The sequence below is a fragment of the Neovison vison genome, chromosome 3 (assembly GCF_020171115.1).
Source record: "Neovison vison isolate M4711 chromosome 3, ASM_NN_V1, whole genome shotgun sequence".
NCBI classification, from domain to species: Eukaryota; Metazoa; Chordata; class Mammalia; order Carnivora; family Mustelidae; genus Neogale; species Neogale vison.
The window spans coordinates 36,554,543-36,572,297 of NC_058093.1; the positions used below are offsets into that span (position 1 = coordinate 36,554,543).

Here is a 17,755-nt window from a genome sequence, read left to right on the forward strand (position 1 = left end):
AATAGGTATTATCTGGTTGTATCCTTTGATGAGATTTGACTGTACTCAAAAATTGATATCAGTGAATACACCAAATTACGGAAAAGCACAACTTCCTGTTTCCATTTTCATATCACATCTGTCTCATTTATTGGGAAAGCAGTTGTATTGTTTGTCATTATTATATAATTTGGTAAGAGCTAACAATTACATAGCTAATAAACCTGTACCAGGAACTGTTCTAAGTATTTAATGTTAACTCAGTTAAACCTCTTAGCAACTATCTCCATTTTATAGATGAAAAATTGGAGGCACAAAGGGTGAAGTAGTTTGCCCTAGGTTTCATGGCTGTTGAGTGGTAGAGCTGGGATTAGAACTCTGTCTCTAGAACATAAAGATGCTCTTAACCACTGTGTTTTCCCATGTCCCCCAAGTAATCTTGGGGGTGTGGGTGGGGAGAAGGGTAGGGTGGGACAGAGCCTAGAAGTAGAACTGAAGTTCTTACATGATCCCAGCCCTGGAGGTTAGCATTGGCAATGTTTAGGCATTATGTTCTTACTGTTTCTTTTTCCTGTCTTTATGCTCTTCCTCCTGTAAATCTTGTATTTACATGACTGAGAACAAACCTGAAAGACCTGTGAAGCCTTAGGGACATCTTTCCATGTTAGAACAAGAGTAGCTGTGTAGCATTTTATTATACAGATGTTAACATAACCCCTTTAAGTATTTTTCTCCTGATGAATGTTTGATATGTGGCCAGTTTTTTGAAATTATAAAAAGAGCTGATAACATGCATGCACATGTATCTGTGTTACTTATCCCATTAATCCTGAAGGAAACATTTCTGGAAGTTGTATTTCTGGGACACAGAGCATACTTGTCTATATATTTTAATAGGAAATAACAAAATTCATAAAATTTATGCTTGGAGCAAATGTGAATGATATTTTAATTTGCATTTTTATGAGTTTTACAAGTGTTTTTCATTTCTTTGTCTCCATTTGTGCATTGTTTCTGCTTATTTAAAAATTACATTGTTATTCTCCTAGATATGTAATAGACTTTTATATTTTAGACTGTTAACTGTAATATAATAAATATTTTCCCATTCTTCTGCTCTCTTTCCAAATGTTATTTATGATCTTTTGATAGTTTAGTTTTTAAAAATTAAGAGTTTTAACTGTTCATCATGAAGATTAACTGTAGGTTCTCTTTTAAAAAAAAAACAGTATTTTATTTATTTTTTTAGAAAAATTATAAGTAAATAATTGAAACAAGATTTGTAGTTAGTCTTTCTTACCCTTTCTGAGTATTTCAGTTAAATACAGTCTGAAGCTATCAATTCTAAGAGGGTTTTGAAATAAGATTAATGTTGAAGTAGTCTCATAAAAAATGATAATTAAGTCTATCATTTTTAAGCATAGTATTCCCTACATTTTTTAAGTTAACTACCTGCTTAATTTTTCATATGTTTTAGGTATGTCCCTCCAGAACAAGCCAAAGTGGTGGCATCCGTTCATGCATCTATTTCAGGGTCCTCTGCCAGTAGCACAAGCAGCACACCTGAGGTCAAACCACTGAAGTCTCTTTTAGGAGATTCAGCACCAGCACTGCACTTAAATAAGGGCACACCTAGTCAGGTGAGTAGTCTTTGTAGAGGCTTCTACTTAAGGAGGTTAGTGAGTATCATGAATCTGAGAATTCTTTAAGACAGTGGCATAAACTTATATGCCAATAGCATTCTGTCCTAAACGTTTATAATAAGTTAAAAGAACCTTGGTTAAGTGGTTGAAAAGTGCATATTTTTGTTCTTTTTTGCTACTGCAAATTAGAGTTTCTTTAAATGCTCCACAGGTTTGTAAAGATATACAGTAATGTTGTTAATAGCTATCTGTCATATAACATACATTTAGTAAAACATGTGTGTATGGGGACTATCAGTGTTAGAGCAGAATAGTCTCTGCAGTGGACTTTCACAAGTAGGAATTTCTTAAGCAGTAGAATTTTCTCCCTGACTGATGGTGAAGTATGTTTATCATTGAAACACAGGTGGCTTTGCTTTATATGCCTTATTTTATTTAAGATTTTATTTATTTATTTGACAGAAATCACAAGTAGGCAGAGAAGCAGGCAGAGAGAGAGGAAGGGAAACAGGCTCCCTGCGGAGCAGAGAGCCTGATGCGGGGCTCGATCCCAGGACCCTGGGATCATAACCTGAACCGAAGGCAGAGGCTTTAACCCACTGATCCACCCAGGTGCCCCTATATACTTTATTTTAAAAAACTAAACAGACTGAAGTTTTTTCATAACTTGGTAAAGTTTGTGTTTCTGCGCTTCATTAGAATTGACTCAGCTCTGACAGATTCGTTCCTGTCTGGCTTACGTCTGTCCTACGCAAGAGTGGTTCTGAGGTGTAGTATTATTTGAATTAAAGCCTACTGTTTTTAATAATGCACCCCTTGGGCATCTGGATGAAGTTACAGTTTTCACAAGAGGTTGGAGTAAAAAATAATTGTACTCTTCCCATCATATGAAGGATGTGTTTTGTGAAAGTCTCATCACTGTGCTCTTAGCAGTAAGTCTGTCTTGTGTTAGAAGGTGTAACAACTGTTGTAATACAGTATGTCTTTGCCTTTGACTTTGCACTTAGAATTGAGAGAGAATTTGGGAATAGATGTTGAAAATATCAAAAGTATTCAAGAATACAAGTAAAAGATTATGTAATCTTTAAAACTGTGTTTTAAACGTGGTGAATTGGAAATAGTGTTACAAAAATGTACCTGAACTGACCAGAAGCTCTTTATAGTTAATATGTGGTTTCAGTCCCCAGTTGTAGGTCGCTCTCAAGTGCAGCAGCAGGAAAAGAAGCAGTTTGACCTTTTAAGTGATCTTGGCTCAGACATCTTTGCTGCTCCAGCACCTCAGTCAACAGCTACAGCCAATTTTGCTAACTTTGCACATTTCAACAGTCATGCAGGTACGTGTTTTTTTTCCAACAGTTTTTTGCCAGACACATGTATATAGCACCTTGAAACATCCATTCTTTTTAAAACTTAAGGATCAGTAAATGTGTTCCATTGAGGGGATGGGCCTCATAGCTGTTGAGGTGTATTATGTAGCCATTGTGCTTTTTTTTTCCCCCAAAGATTTTATTTATTTATTTGACAGAGAGAAAGCATGCACAAGCAGGGGGAGTGGCAGGCAGAGGGAGAGGGAGAAGTAGGCTCCCTGCAGAGCAGGGGAAGCCGCACATGGGACTTCATCCCAGGACTCCAGAATCGTGATCTGAGCTGAAGGCAGTGGCTTAACCAACTAAGCCACCCAGGCGCCCAGCCGTGGTGCTTTTTTAATCACAGAAGAGATTATACCTAATGTCAGACAGATAGTGACATGACCTTTTTCCAGAGAAAAATGGGAAAAGACTTTTTAATGTATTTTTTTACCGCTTTAATAAGGAAAATTGCGAATATTCAAAAGCAGATATTTATAACCTTTGTGTACTCATTACTTATGCCTAATCTGGTTTCATTTGTCATTCTATTCATTTCCTTTTCTTACATTATTTTGAAGCAATTTTAGACATATTGGTTTATCCCTAGATATTTTATATATATCTGTAAATCAGAAGAACTTTGTTAAACATAACCACAGTAGTGTTACCACTCCCTAACTAGTAATAATAATACTTACTATTATTCATTAGTCACTATTCAGATTTTCCATTCCAGTTCAGAGAGACACACACACACACACACACACAAACACACAGAGGTTATTCAGATAAGGTTTACACACTAGTTGTGACATGTATCACATAGCCTGTGGTTTCTTCCTCTATCTCATTTCTCTCCTCTGTTATTTGTTGAAGAAATCAGGTTATTTGTCCTGCAGACTATTTAGTTGATTTTACTCTGAATTTGTTGATTGCACCACTGTGGGGTCCCTTGACAGGTTCTTCTCTCTGTATACTCTCTAAATTGATAATTGGTTCTAGATATATGATCCGTTACAGGTTATATTTTTGGAGGGGTGCAAACTTGGTATTTATGGTTTAAGAGGCACATATTATCGATTATTTCTGTTCTTGTAAGGTGAGCTGTTGATGCTCTGTCCCTGGGTCCATTATGTAAAATGTTGATATTCTAAATTTATCATTACTTCATTTATAAGCTGAAGTATTTCTTTAAAAATCTTTGGTTATCCAGTGGTATAATTTGTATAGGAAATTAATATATAACTAATTCTGACCAGTCATATATCAGAATGGTTGAAACCCCACCATATTTTAATGATGATCTGTTTTTTGTTTCATATCATTATGGATTCATAGATTTAACATTTGCTACATCTCAAGTCTGTTGTCATTATTGTCTTTATTGATGTTCATATTATCCTGTTTTTAGAGTAGCAGTATCTTCAGGTTGGCTGTAGAAGATACAGCTTCTTTTTTATTCCCAGACTTAACATGTTTGTTACAAAAAGTTAAATGAACTTCACTGGAAATTAGAAATTATGGAGTTTTGTTTTGTAAATGAATATATAAACATTGAAATTACCTAGGTAATATTTAAAAATTGATGATTAAAGTATAGATGTAGTTATTTGTGCCTTTCTAATTGTAATAATAAATAGCTGTAATGGACAATGAATGGCATATTGTAGTGTAAAGAAATAGGCTTTGGATTCAGAATGAGTCTTTAGAGTTGTTTCTTAATGCTTCCTTTTACATTTTTTTAAAAAATAAGTTCTGATGTAAATGGTCTGAAAGCCTACATTGTGTTTATATCAGAGATATGTGTGAAATAATCTTTGAATGCCAGTAAGCTTTGTATGTGTCATAGAAAGTTTACCTGTTTGCATTTATGAGTGGTTTAGTAAGCAACAAAGCGAATGTGGAACACTAAAATTAAGAATTGATTTAGTCATTTTGTAGCCATTTTATTTGATTATTTGAAACTTTGCTTTATATTTTTGCATGTATGGTTAGTGTATTAGCTCATGTTTTTTACTGTTTGTCACTGAATTTCATAACTTCAATTAAACAAGAAAAATTCAAGACTGTCTTTCCAAAACTTGGATTTTCACTATTTTGTGAGCATAGCTGAAACTAGCACTTAACAGAATTGATTTCCTACTTGTATTTTAGAACTTATTTTCCCTTCTTTTACTCACCTGTGAGATTGTGATGCCGTCCCTTCTTTTTAATTTGACGACCTGGCTTATATAGTTGGATAATAATGGTATGAAGTATAACACGTGTGTGTGTGTGTGTGTGTGTGTGTATGTTTTTTATACACACACACACACACACAAAATGTACTGTTTAAGGTAGTTCAAAAAATTATGGAAAAGCTGCTCTTCAGCCACTTTTCTTTTTAGCCAGCATTAAGAGTTTTTGTTTTAAATACTACTGAGAAAAAATAAGTATTAATAAAAGTATTTTCTGAGGGCCTGCTACGGAAGGAAATTATGGTGTAATTTATGTATGTTTGCTTTAAAAAGGGATTCTAGGTTGAAGAGGATATCTTTCTCAGCAAAGTTTATACTGAGAAGGGTAAGAAATCAGGAAGCTTAAGATGTTGGGGCTCTGGTAGGTGAGCCCCCAGCTCTCTGTTGCCACCTGTTGCTTTTGAATGCTGGCAAAAGGAGTTAAAGAATCTAAGAATATAGAGTGAAACCTTCTGTAATTCATGAATAGTTTGCATTTATTTCAGTTTTACACTTACTGAAATACAATTTGATGTGACTGATAAGTAACTACCAATTTCTTTTGTAAATTTTCAGTTTATTTCATGTTACCCTTGTGTTTTTGTCTTTAAATGCAATTTGTGAATATTCACCATTCGGGGAATTAATGCTATATTCTTCCAGGTAGCCTTATTAGCCAAAAATAGGTAGCCAGAAATAGTTACGCAGGTCAGTGCAGCTCCACAAGCTGCTTTGTACCATGATTGCACTCATAGCATCAGTAACTCTTTTAAAATGCTCTTTGAAAATAATAGCTATTATTTAATTATAGAATATGTTTAAAAAAAAAGAAAAGAAACGTGTAATTTTATCAGACTGATATAAGATAGATCTTAACTATTTTGTCTCTTTTCCACATGTGGTAGAAAAGGTAGGAACGATGAGTCTGTGAGGATATAGTTTAATAACCACGTCAGTTAGGTCAGGTTGCCTAAGAGGAGTAGTTTTTTAGCCTGGAGTTCTTATTTACAAATATACCCTCAAATCACCCTTTTTTTTTTTAAAACTCCATTTGACCCCAGGAGAATAAAATATATACACCTACTACAAGAGGAAGCTAAGAAAATTAATAATTTATTTCTGTCTTTTCCCCTAGCCTTTACAAGAATCCTGAATCTTTATTTTTCCATATATGGTCCACAAATGTCAAATCATTGATAACTGAGTTGTCACCCTGAAATTTTCATTTTTTGGGTTTTTTTTTTTTTTTTCTTTTTAATCACAAGTAGGCAGAGAGTGAGGAGGAAGCAGGCTCCCTTCTGAGCAGAGAGCCCGATGCAGGGCTTGATCCCAGGACCCTGGGATCATGACCTGAGCCGAAAGCAGAGGCTTTAACCCACTGAGCCACCCAGTGCCCTGAAATTTTCGTGTTTTTTTGTTTTTTTTTTTTTAATTTTAAGATTTGTTTATTTGAAGATTTTTTTTTTTTTTAATTTATTTGACAGAGAAAGGGATCACAAGTAGGCAGAGAGGCAGGCAGAGAGAGAGAGGAGGAAGCAGGCTCCCCGCTGAGCAGAGAGCCCCATGCGGGACTCGATCCCAGGATCCTGAGATCATGACCCGAGCCGAAGGCAGCGGCTTAACCCACTGAGCCTGAGAGAGAGATGTGCAAGTGAGCAGGTGTGCAGTGGGTGGAGGGAGAGGAGGGTGAGCATCTTCAGTAGACTCTCCCAAGGGATCATGACCTGAGCCAAAAGCTGAGTTGGAACTCAACCAACTGAGTTACCCAGGCACCTCTTTAAAAACTTTTTAAGGTGAAAATTTTCTCCTGTACAGATTGATAAGACAAATGGAACTTTTAACAGCAAATGATAATTATTCAGATATGCCAGTCTAGTTAGCATTATTTTATAGGGAAACCTGTTATGTTTGCAGATAGTTTAATGGTTTAAAAGCCAGACATCTTCATCCGAATATTCTGGTTGACATGGTATGTGAGGATGTGTATCAGTGGTGTGGTTCTTGCTGTGTTCAGGAAAAGTCAACTTCTACAGAAGTACTGGTGCAGTTAGAAACGTAATTAACTTACAGAATTTGAGTTATTCTGCTTGGTAATAAACATACCACAAACTTATGAACTATAAACTGTCATTGATTTTTGTCACACCTTGTACTAGGGGTGTTAAACTTCATTGTCTTGCCACCCAGTTAACACGAAGTGAGTAATAAAATGAAGGAACCATGTGCAAAGGGGGATGTTCTAATCCCCTGTTGCCACATGGATACACAGGCTCAGGATTACTAGATACAATGATTTTCTTTTAAGAGAAGCAAGAAAGATTTATTTAATGTGAAATGTTCTTTTTCTAAGTGTTGAGGCTGAGAAATTTAATTAAGTGTAGATGAAACAAATTCAGCTGAATTTGATGAAGGTAGTCCATTTCTACTCTGGTCTCTGTTTATCTTCCTTTCTCCCGAGTACCCCTATTTCACTGGAGATGAAAGACAGTTTTCAACAAGGTTCAGGCTCATTAACTATAGTGCCTTAAATTCTTAAACTGAGATTACTTCTTTGTGGTCTTTGAGATAAGATTATATTTAAAAAGCATATTTCCTGTTTTATCACATTCTGTTCAGTTTTTATTTCTTTGTATAGAGATTGCTTGAGGTTCCAGATAGTAATTTTTGTATTATTGAATTTATTAGTGTTTATTTTCCAAAATTGTGGTTTTTAAAATTTCATTCTATGGTACTTAACAGTTTTAAAAGTTACTATAACCAGTTGTTGAAGACAGTGAGTAGATTCAGTGTCTCCATATAAAAACTGAAAGAAGCATTACAAAGTGCTGCTTTGCTCTAATGAATAGGTATTTGATTAATGTGTTTGGTGCTCTGGTTGGAAAACAACTGTGTTTATAAATGTGATAAAGTAGACTTGACTAACAAATTGGATTATGTTGAACTGATTTGTTTCCTGATGATGTTTCAAATGTGTTAAATGTATATTTTCCCTATAATGGTCTAAATATAAGTTAACTGTAGAATATATATTACTGTAGACTACATACTCACATATATTGGCGGTTATAAGTGATGAACCAGCTTAGGGACCTAATTCCTTTTTCTCCACGGTATAGATGCATTTCATTTACTCTCAAATGTACAACTAGGTTGTTCAAAAAACTTAGAACTTTTCTTTTGAAATATAACCTACTCTAAATTTGAGAACTTCCTGTACCATATTCTTTCATTCTTTTGGTTGATAGTTGTATTATAAAATAAGTTAAATATTCGACTTCCTTTGTCTTTTAGTAGAATTTCCTCTTCTGGGCCTAGTATTCCAAAGTTATTAAAAATTAATTCCTGTTGTCCTATAAATTATAGAATCATACCGCTGAATTTGTAGTCACACTGCTGGATTTGCAAGTACAGGCCATTTACTGAATCCTGTTGTTTTGCTAGTGAAAAAACTGGTAGAGCTTGAGCAGTTGAGGGACTTGTCCAAGGCTGTACAATTTTTTTTAAAGATTTTATTTATTTATTTGACAGAGATCACAAGTAGTCAGAGAAGCAGGCAGAGAGAGAGAGGGAGAAGCAAGCAAGGCTCCCTGCTGAGCAGAGAGCCCGACTTGGGGCTTGATCCCAGGACCCTGAGATCATAACCTGAGCTGAGGTGCTCCAAGGCTGTACAGTTTTTATGTTAAGATGGAATTCTCTTACTAGTTTAGATTCCCTTTTCACAAGCTTATTTGGTTATACTAAGTGGTAACTAGGTTTAAACTTATATTTATATTTATGATTTAAACTTGTGTACATATTTCTTCCAAAATATTTTTCAATACTTTTATCTTTTATTTATAACTTACTAGTTTATCTTTCATTGTATTTATTTTTGGGAAAGTAAAATATCAGCCTGTAAAGAAATTGAATTTTATTATATGAAGTAGAAATAACAACAAAAAGATTTCAGAGTATCCAGAAAATGCAAAATTTATTTTGTTATGTAATAAGCAGCCTTTTAATTTAGATACCACTGTATAATGTTTGAGAGCTAGGACAAATGTGTTTAAAAAAGGTTTTTCAAGAACAGAATGTGAGTAGTGATATGTATATATAGCATAGCACTTCCACCTGTCAGACGTGCTAGATGTGAGGACATAGGAAGGGAAGTGGCTCGGGTGTCTAGTAAAAAAGAGGTCTACTTTAGGTGCTTTTCCCCCTGCTGCAGTCATACCCTTTCAGATAGACACAAAAGAATAATTACATAAAATGCTGTAAGTTTTCCTGATTTTCTTCCTAGGATAATGTTTTACTTTGTTAGTAGAAAATTTCTTATTTAATAACTTTTTTGGGGTTTGTGTAAGTTAGAATACATATTTATTGCAAACAGTTAGTAAACTCAAGCAAACAAAGGAGAAAATGATAACCAAATCTGGAAATTCACTACTTTGGGTAATGAAAATACAGATTTTCCGTGCGTGTGATACCATGCTAACAAAATTGGCAAATGAAAATGTATTTGGAATTTATTTAACCTATTTATCTTACTTACTTTGTGATAAGCATTTTTTAATAGAACTACATATTCTATGTGTTTTTCTTTTTTTTTTAAATGGCTGCCTTATATTTCTGCAGTGTTCTGTAGTATATTTAAGTGATCCTGCATTACTGGCCATTTGAGTTTTTAATTTTTTTCATTATTATAAAACACATGTTGTTTAACTGTTAGATATAGCCATACTCATTTACAAGATTTTTTCTACAGGAACTTCCTTGAAGTGATACTGCCTGCAAAGGATTTAAAGTGGTTGACTTTTACTATGTTGATGGCATTTAACCTTTATCTTTTGAGCATGCTTTTCATTCTTCCCACTTAACATTCCCTTTCCTGCGTATCAGCCACTTCTCATTATATTCTCTATAAAAATCATATTCAGCATCCATTTTAGCCTTTAAAAAAAAACTTTTCGTGTTATTTTACTTAGCTACATGATTTAAGTTTAAAGAAGCCTAAAAAATTTCCTCTTTTTTTGTTGATGACCTGTGGGAAGATACCAGTTGGGTCTTTTTCACTGAGTCTGAGGTACACTAATGTTATAAATTTTACTGTTTTCATCATTTCTCAAATTTTAATGCATATGAAGAATGGCAGGCTTTTAAAAGAATGTGAATATCTTTGATTTGTTTGGCAATCATGTCCCTGTTATACATTCAATTTTTGAATTTTTATATGCCATGGTGTAAAATAGTTGTAAGCTTAGGGAAAAACCCAAAAGAATATTAAAGGAATTTAACCTTCTTTGTATCATTATTGTAGATTCACATAGCTGATGAGTCACTTAGTACCATTTTAAATCTGAATTTTCCAGAGTGTAATCTTATATAAACTTACATCTGTGTTTACATCACTGTAATTCATGTATTTAATGCTCTTAGAGTTTCCTTTAATAGAATCACTTTTATTGTACTATTCTTGAGGTTATTCAAAGTGTATTGTGTATGTACACATTTATTGTTAATACAAAGTGGGGAAATTTTGGGATACTTTTTAATGAATTGCTTGAAAGTGGATTCAGTAAACACTGGTAGGATTTAAGATTTGATTTCTAAATGAATTCTCTTTAAAGTGAGTTGTGAGACAGAAACTTTTAACAAAATTTCATTTGTCATATTTTTCCTTTATAATTTTCATATTCATTAACATATATTGTTCCTTACCATTTACAGCTCAGAATTCTGCAAATGCAGATTTTGCAAACTTTGATGCATTTGGACAGTCTAGTGGTTCGAGTAATTTTGGAGGTTTCCCCACAGCGAGTCACTCTCCTTTTCAGCCCCAAACTACAGGTAGAGCTTCTTTGGCATTATGCTTCAATGTTTACTTTAAAACACAAAACTCTCTAGATATAGTTTGAAGAATTATTCTGAACTTAAATTCTATAAGCCTTACAAAGCTCTGGGGAAACCTGAAATACTTATTTTTTTCCATGTTCATTTTGTTTGGTTGGTTTTGTTTTAAATTATCTGGTGTGTTATCTAATTCATTGTCTACTCTTTTCCTTTTCCTGCATATGAATCTCCCTTAAATTTCTTTATGAACAGGAGCAGTACAGAGATAAAAATTTGTTAGTTAGAATCTCAGGCCACATTGATTTAGGCTCTAAATAAAGGAAGCTAATGGTTTGCTTCCATAGATAGAAAAAAATAAGCAATTTTCAGGGCCGCAAGCTTGAGAAGAGAAATACTAGTAGTCAAAAGGAGACCTTTGAACAATCACTCTAATCAGACTGGAAATAGTTTTCTGTGCAGGAATTGGTCTTTAAACATTGAGTACTCTCTCATAAAATGTATTGTTTTCAGAATCTCATTGAACCCTCCTTTAGATTTTTGGCTGATTATTTTTCTTTCAACTTTTAACTCTGTGTATTGTCTTAAAGCTTTTTCTTTCATTTTTCTTTTTTTTTCCCCCTTCTTTAAATTCCATCATTTACATAATTTCTGGCTGTCCAGCATTTAGAATGCTTTCATCTAGCTGCAGTTTTGGTGAATTTACTTCAGCTTTTCCTCTCCAGGCTTCCAACAGTAAGTTCTGTTGTCAAGTAGGCATCTTTTACTAATTTGAATGTTTTATGTTTCATGGATTTTTTTTTTTTCAATTATAGAATGTTACTCATCTTTTAATGATAATCATTCTGAAATTCTCACTTTTATTCTCTTTTCACTATTACTAAACTCAGACTTAGAGAACACAATAGTATACAAAATAAGAGTTGACTTACTGAGGTTTTAATAATTTGAAGTAAATTTCATCAAATTTTAAAAGCTTAGTATTATGTACTTTGTTCACCAGCTACTTGTAACAGATCAGTGTTCAGTATCAACACACATTACTTAGTTTTGATTGAAAACAACTGGAGTTTAATTCCTGAAAGATATTTTATCAGTGTAAATTTTACAATGTCTATAATACTACTTGTTGGAAAAGTGTGTTCTCTTTTTTCAATAGAACTGTATCTTTTTGTTTTTTAGAATATCTGTAATTGTGCTTTGCTGCCATTTAATATTTAACTGTATATACTATTTTGATTGCTGAAACTAATATGTAGGTATAAAGAACTAATACCAACAGTGTAGCATCAAAAGCATAGAATGAAAATAGTCTGGCTTTAATCTTTTGATAGTACTTTAGAGAAGTCTCTAGAGGATAGAACAGTCTTTAAATTCTTAGCAGGCTATATACAGTAATGACCATCAGGTGAATTGTGATCTATAAATTTAAAAAATTGGTATGATATTTAGATTATGCATTGTATAGTATAAATTTTATTCTTTGAACTATATAATAGGGCATGATTTTACTGAGGACAACAATGATATTATATGTACATTAAATTACTATGTGGAATTAAATATTAGCTCTTCAAGTAAAATAAGCCTAAAGCTCAAAGACCACATTTTAAGAAATTGTGGATCAAAATAGTACATCTTAAACATTTTAAATCTGTACCCTGGGATTTGTTTCAACCATGTCTCTGTTGGAGCTATAAGAACTTAGAGTATAATATACTTTGCGTCTTGCTTATGGAGACTGTTCAGGGAGAACCAGTAAAAAGTGATAGTACATAGATAACTGAATAGTCTATAAAGTAACTGAGTTTAAAACCCAGTAGCATGGAGTTACTCTTCTAGTTATTATTCCACTCTTCTATGCATTAGTCTTCACTTCAGTGTAGATAATTAATACACAATAACTTGCTACCCTACATGTTTCTATGGCCTTTAAAAACGTAGTTTCCCAAATTACAAAAAGTCATACATAGATGATTAAAGTTAAATGCCATTTGCCAATAAGATTGTTTGTAGAACACTTAAGGAAGAAAACACATAATCTATTAAAGGATTTTGGGAGAAGTCTAGAAATTTTAAGTGTTTTGTTTATTCTGTTACAGGTGGAAGTGCTGGATCAGTAAATGCTAATTTTGCTCATTTTGATAACTTCCCCAAATCCTCCAGTGCTGATTTTGGAACCTTCAGTACTTCCCAGAGTCATCAAACAGCATCAGCTGTTAGTAAAGTTTCAACGAACAAAGCTGGTCTACAGACTACAGACAAATATGCAGCACTTGCTAATTTAGACAATATCTTCAGTGCTGGGCAAGGTATTAAGCTTTAAACAAAATAAATACAAATTTGTATATTAAACAATCCTCTACATTTGGTTGTATTTATTATAATTTAAGGTCACTATGCTTTTCATAGTTGTGAAGAAATTTTGTCTGTACTAGAAGTTCATGAGTATTTACCATAATCCAATAAGAGGCCTTTTGGAAGTCCTAGAAACTATTTGTATGCTTCTAGTTTTAAAAGAAATTAAACAACAAAATTTAATTTTGTCTTAGAAAGCATGCTTCACTGTTAGAAGGCCGTGGAGGACCAATAAATCCTATTAGTAATGCTGACTGGAGGGTTATGTGGTGGTTTTTGTAATGTATTTATTTTGGACTATTTTTGCTATTAATATTTTGGTATTTAAAAAAAACTAAACCCATTATTTTTACAGTATATATTTATAGCTGGTTTTGATCTTATGGCCAGTATTTTGCCTTTCAAAATGCATAGTGTGGTAGAGCACAGCAGAGGTCTGCTTTTGGACTGGAGTCTGCATCCTGATCTATCTCTGACCATGCTTTCTCATCTCCAGAATGAGGGTAGTAATAGCATTGAATTTTTTATGTGTTGTTGTATCTCAGTCGCTTAGAACAGTGCCTGGCGCATGGTAAGTGCTATTGAGAATGTTCCCTTTTATTACTGTCTCTAATTTTTTCATGGACAACCCTGGGAAAATGATCTTATTAATGAGTTGTTCAGATTGAGTCTAGCATTTTATAAATCTGAATGTTCACTTGAATGAGAATCACCTGTTCTGGAGATGTTAATGTTAGCACTTTGAGAATTTGTTCCTTATACATAAGCTAGACATGTTATTGTTACAGTGTGTATTTTTGTTACAGAAACAGTATTTTTTTTTCTACCACAGTGGTATGTGTAGCAATTAATCTTGTCCAATGGTTTCTAGGTAGTTTATTAGATAAAACTGTGGAGTTCTATCCATTTATTTGCTTAGCTTTAAATCCGCTTTAAATTTACACGTGTTTCGTGGCAAATGTGGTTGATAAATTGTAAGCATAACTTAAAATTTCAGTGTAATTTGTTTTTGTTCATTTATAGGTGGTGATCAGGGGAGTGGCTTTGGGACCACAGGTAAAGCTCCTGTTGGTTCTGTGGTTTCAGTTCCCACTCAGTCAAGTGCATCCTCAGACAAATATGCAGCCCTGGCAGAACTAGACAGCGTTTTCAGCTCTGCAGCTACTTCCAGTAACGCATATACTTCCACAAGTAATGCTAGCAGGTACCTTGTCTCAGTCAGTGTTCCTGCTTCGTGGTGTTATCTTTTTTTCCAACTCTGAATAATAATGTTAAATAATGACTGGTGACATATTTTTTAAATTCTTGAATATTTTTATAGTTTGCAGAAACTGAGTTTAATTTGCTAATTCAAATATCCTTGAGTAATTGTCATTTTATCTTTTTATTTAATCAAAGGTTTTGTTAACTTTTCTTTCTTGAACACTGAAGTTATAGTTGAGGGTATGTACGCATCTCAGAGTGAGGAGTTATATACAGATTTAATTATACTGAGCAGAGAATCCATTTAGAAAATTACATACTTTTAAGGTACAGTTTTTAGTCATGAAGACTAAACACTGAAAGTAACATGTTGTAGCTTAAGTTGTAAATAAATATTTTTAGAAATGTTTGCAAGAGAACCCAAGATCCAATTTTGTATCTCATTGGTGTCCTACTAGTATTAACACATAGACATACCATTAACTATGTTCAAATATATCTGATGTGAGGGTATTTTTGGCAGCAGGAAGTCTTAACACATTTTAACAGCAATAAAGCTTTAAAAACTCTTGTAGTTGTAACTTTTACATTTCTGAAAGAAAACAGATGCAGAAGTACAGGTGACTTACCACACAGTGCTTTATCCATCTCTTTGTTTTCCATCCTGAGATTGTCTCTTCTTTCTTCTGTTACCTGAGTATCTATTTGTTTCCCTTCAGCATCTTTTCTAGAGAGAAATGGGAAGATTGTAACACTAACTACTTGGATTCTCCAGTAATTAATTTTCTATATGCCAAGCAGAAAAACTGAATCCAAGAAGTAAACTTTAGAGTATTTGTATATATCCTGTTTCATTAGGATGTCTGTGTTAGACATAAGAAATAGTGACCTATAGCAAAGTAATTATAAAGTCTGGAAACATAGGTATACATAACAAATGGTTTATTGATACTATATAACAGTATATTAGTGGTTCCCACTGTGTGGTCCATGGAACATTTAGGGTACATGAGGCCCTTTCAAAGGGGTCTTTGAAATTAAAACTACAGTCATAGTAGTTCTCACAGGTTATTTGTGTTTTCAGTATTGACATTTATATTGATGGTACAGAAGCAGTGACAAGTAAAAACTTGCCAACACTTTAGCACAAATTAAGACCGTGATACCAAAGTGTACTAGTAGTCATCTAATTGTCATTATATTTCTTACCAGCACATACTCAGTTTTACTTGTGGATAGTCTTGATTTAGTTTTTCTTATGAATATTCTTTTTAATTATTTTCATGAGGTGTAATTGGTATATAATACTGGTTTCGGGTGTACAGCATAATAATTTGATGTTTGTGTGCATTGTGAAATGATCATGTAAATGTAGTTACTATCCGTCCCCATACATAGCTAACTTTTAGGATTTACTCTCTTTATAACTTTCAAGTATGCACTATAATATTATTGACTGGTCACTGTGCTGTACATTACTACCCTGTGACTTATTTATATATTCCTACAAATATTCTTGACAAAACAATTAATTTTACTAGGGTGCCTGGGTGGCTCAGTTGGTTAAACGTCTGACTCCTGGTTTCAAATTGGGTCATGATCTCATGGGTTGTGGGATCAAGCCCCACATTGGGCTCCAACCTCGGCGGGGAGCTGGCTTGAGACTCTCTCCCCCTCTTTCGTGCCCTGCCTAACATAAATCTTCTAAGAAAATCTAATTTGATTAAATCCTGACCTTTAAATAATGTCCTCTTAACTTTCTATGTGTTCAAGCAAGGTATTCATCAAGTAATTTCTACTGCATGTTGAAGTATCATGGGTAACTTGAGGAAAGTCAGCTTGTGTGGTTGTTTGAGTTGTGGAATGAACCAGCCACACATAATAATGACTACATCCATTGTTTTATGGAACACTGGTTTTCCTTAAAAGTAAGAATGATATACCATGGTTATTCAGATTTGGATATTTGGCAGAAAGTTTCTTAAAAATGAATATTTAAGTCTGTCACTTTAAGGAAAATAACTGGTAAAATTCACATGTCCAAGCAAATACTAGAATTTTAGAAAATTTTTGAATCCGCCATAAGCTTGACAGCTTCACATTACTTTTCTAATAAAATGAGTGGTGATATTAATGTAAATTTTTGATTTTTGCTAAGTTCCTTCGGTTTTAGAAAATATAATTCTCTATCATAAAAATGCTAGTTACGTGAGCATGTAATAGCTTTATGGCTAATTTTAAAAGAATGAAATTTTTAAAATTTTCTGTTTTAATTTCTTTACATATTGTTAATATACAGCACATTTACACAAAGACTCTTTGGAATTCTCAGTAACTTTTCAGAATGTAAATGAGTCCTGAGACATAAAGTTTAAGAACTGCTATGATATATGGTATTCTCAGTATTAACTGTTTCCACATTTTATGGCCACCCTTTAGACTGATTACCTTTGCTTTAAAAAAATAAAAAGAACTCCTTCTGTGTTTGTTTTCAGCAATGTTTTTGGAACAGTGCCAGTGGGTGCTTCTGCACAGACACAGCCTGCTTCTTCAAGTGTGCCTGCTCCATTTGGAGGTATGTGTTTCTGGGATAGATAGATAGATAGATAGATAGATAGATTTTTATAAAACATATAAAGCTTATATATACATAGTATTGCATTTTCTTAGGTGTACTGGAAGACTATGAAAGCAACAATTTATCAAAAAGCTCTAGTTTTCTTTCTTTTTAAGATTTTATTTATTTATTTAACAGACAAACATCACAAGTAGGCAGAGAAGCAGGCAGAGAGGGAGGAGGCAGCAGGCGCCCTGCGGAGCAGAGAGCATGACTCGGGGCTCGATCCTCTTGACCTGAGCTGAAGGCAGAGGCTTTAACCCACTGAGCCACCCAGGCGCCCCCAAAAGCTCTAGTTTTCTGTCCTCATCAATGTATGAACAAATATTTTTGATAATTGAATACAAATATATTAGGATTTTATAGTGTATTTTTATAATTTCTTAAAGCTACGCCTTCTACAAATCCATTTGTTGCTGCTGCTGGTCCTTCTGTGGCATCTTCTACAAATCCATTTCAGACCAATGCCAGAGGAGCAACAGGTAAGAAATAAGTATAGATTATAGAACAGAAAACTTGGAAAAGGTGTTTTATTGCAAAGACGCCATGAGAAGAACATCAGAA

The 17,755-nt window shown here is 33.7% G+C and overlaps 1 protein-coding gene across 7 annotated transcripts in view; it reads left to right on the top strand.

Annotated features, from left to right (window-relative positions):
• The window catches only part of AGFG1 (ArfGAP with FG repeats 1), a 76,483-nt gene that overhangs the window by 47,990 nt on the left and 10,738 nt on the right, over positions 1-17,755 (top strand). For 4 of the 7 annotated variants that reach the window (XM_044241742.1, XM_044241741.1, XM_044241743.1 and 1 more), the window contains exons 4-10: positions 1,457-1,619; positions 2,803-2,956; positions 10,894-11,013; positions 13,116-13,325; positions 14,395-14,575; positions 17,070-17,149; positions 17,581-17,673. In XM_044241742.1, the coding sequence (XP_044097677.1) occupies positions 1,457-1,619; positions 2,803-2,956; positions 10,894-11,013; positions 13,116-13,325; positions 14,395-14,575; positions 17,070-17,149; positions 17,581-17,673 (1,001 nt within the window). Of the gene's footprint in view, positions 1-1,456; positions 1,620-2,802; positions 2,957-10,893; positions 11,014-11,676; positions 11,749-13,115; positions 13,326-14,394; positions 14,576-17,069; positions 17,150-17,580; positions 17,674-17,755 lie in introns of all 7 variants that reach the window. The other 3 variants (XM_044241745.1, XM_044241746.1, XM_044241747.1) reach the window with 2 other exon arrangements.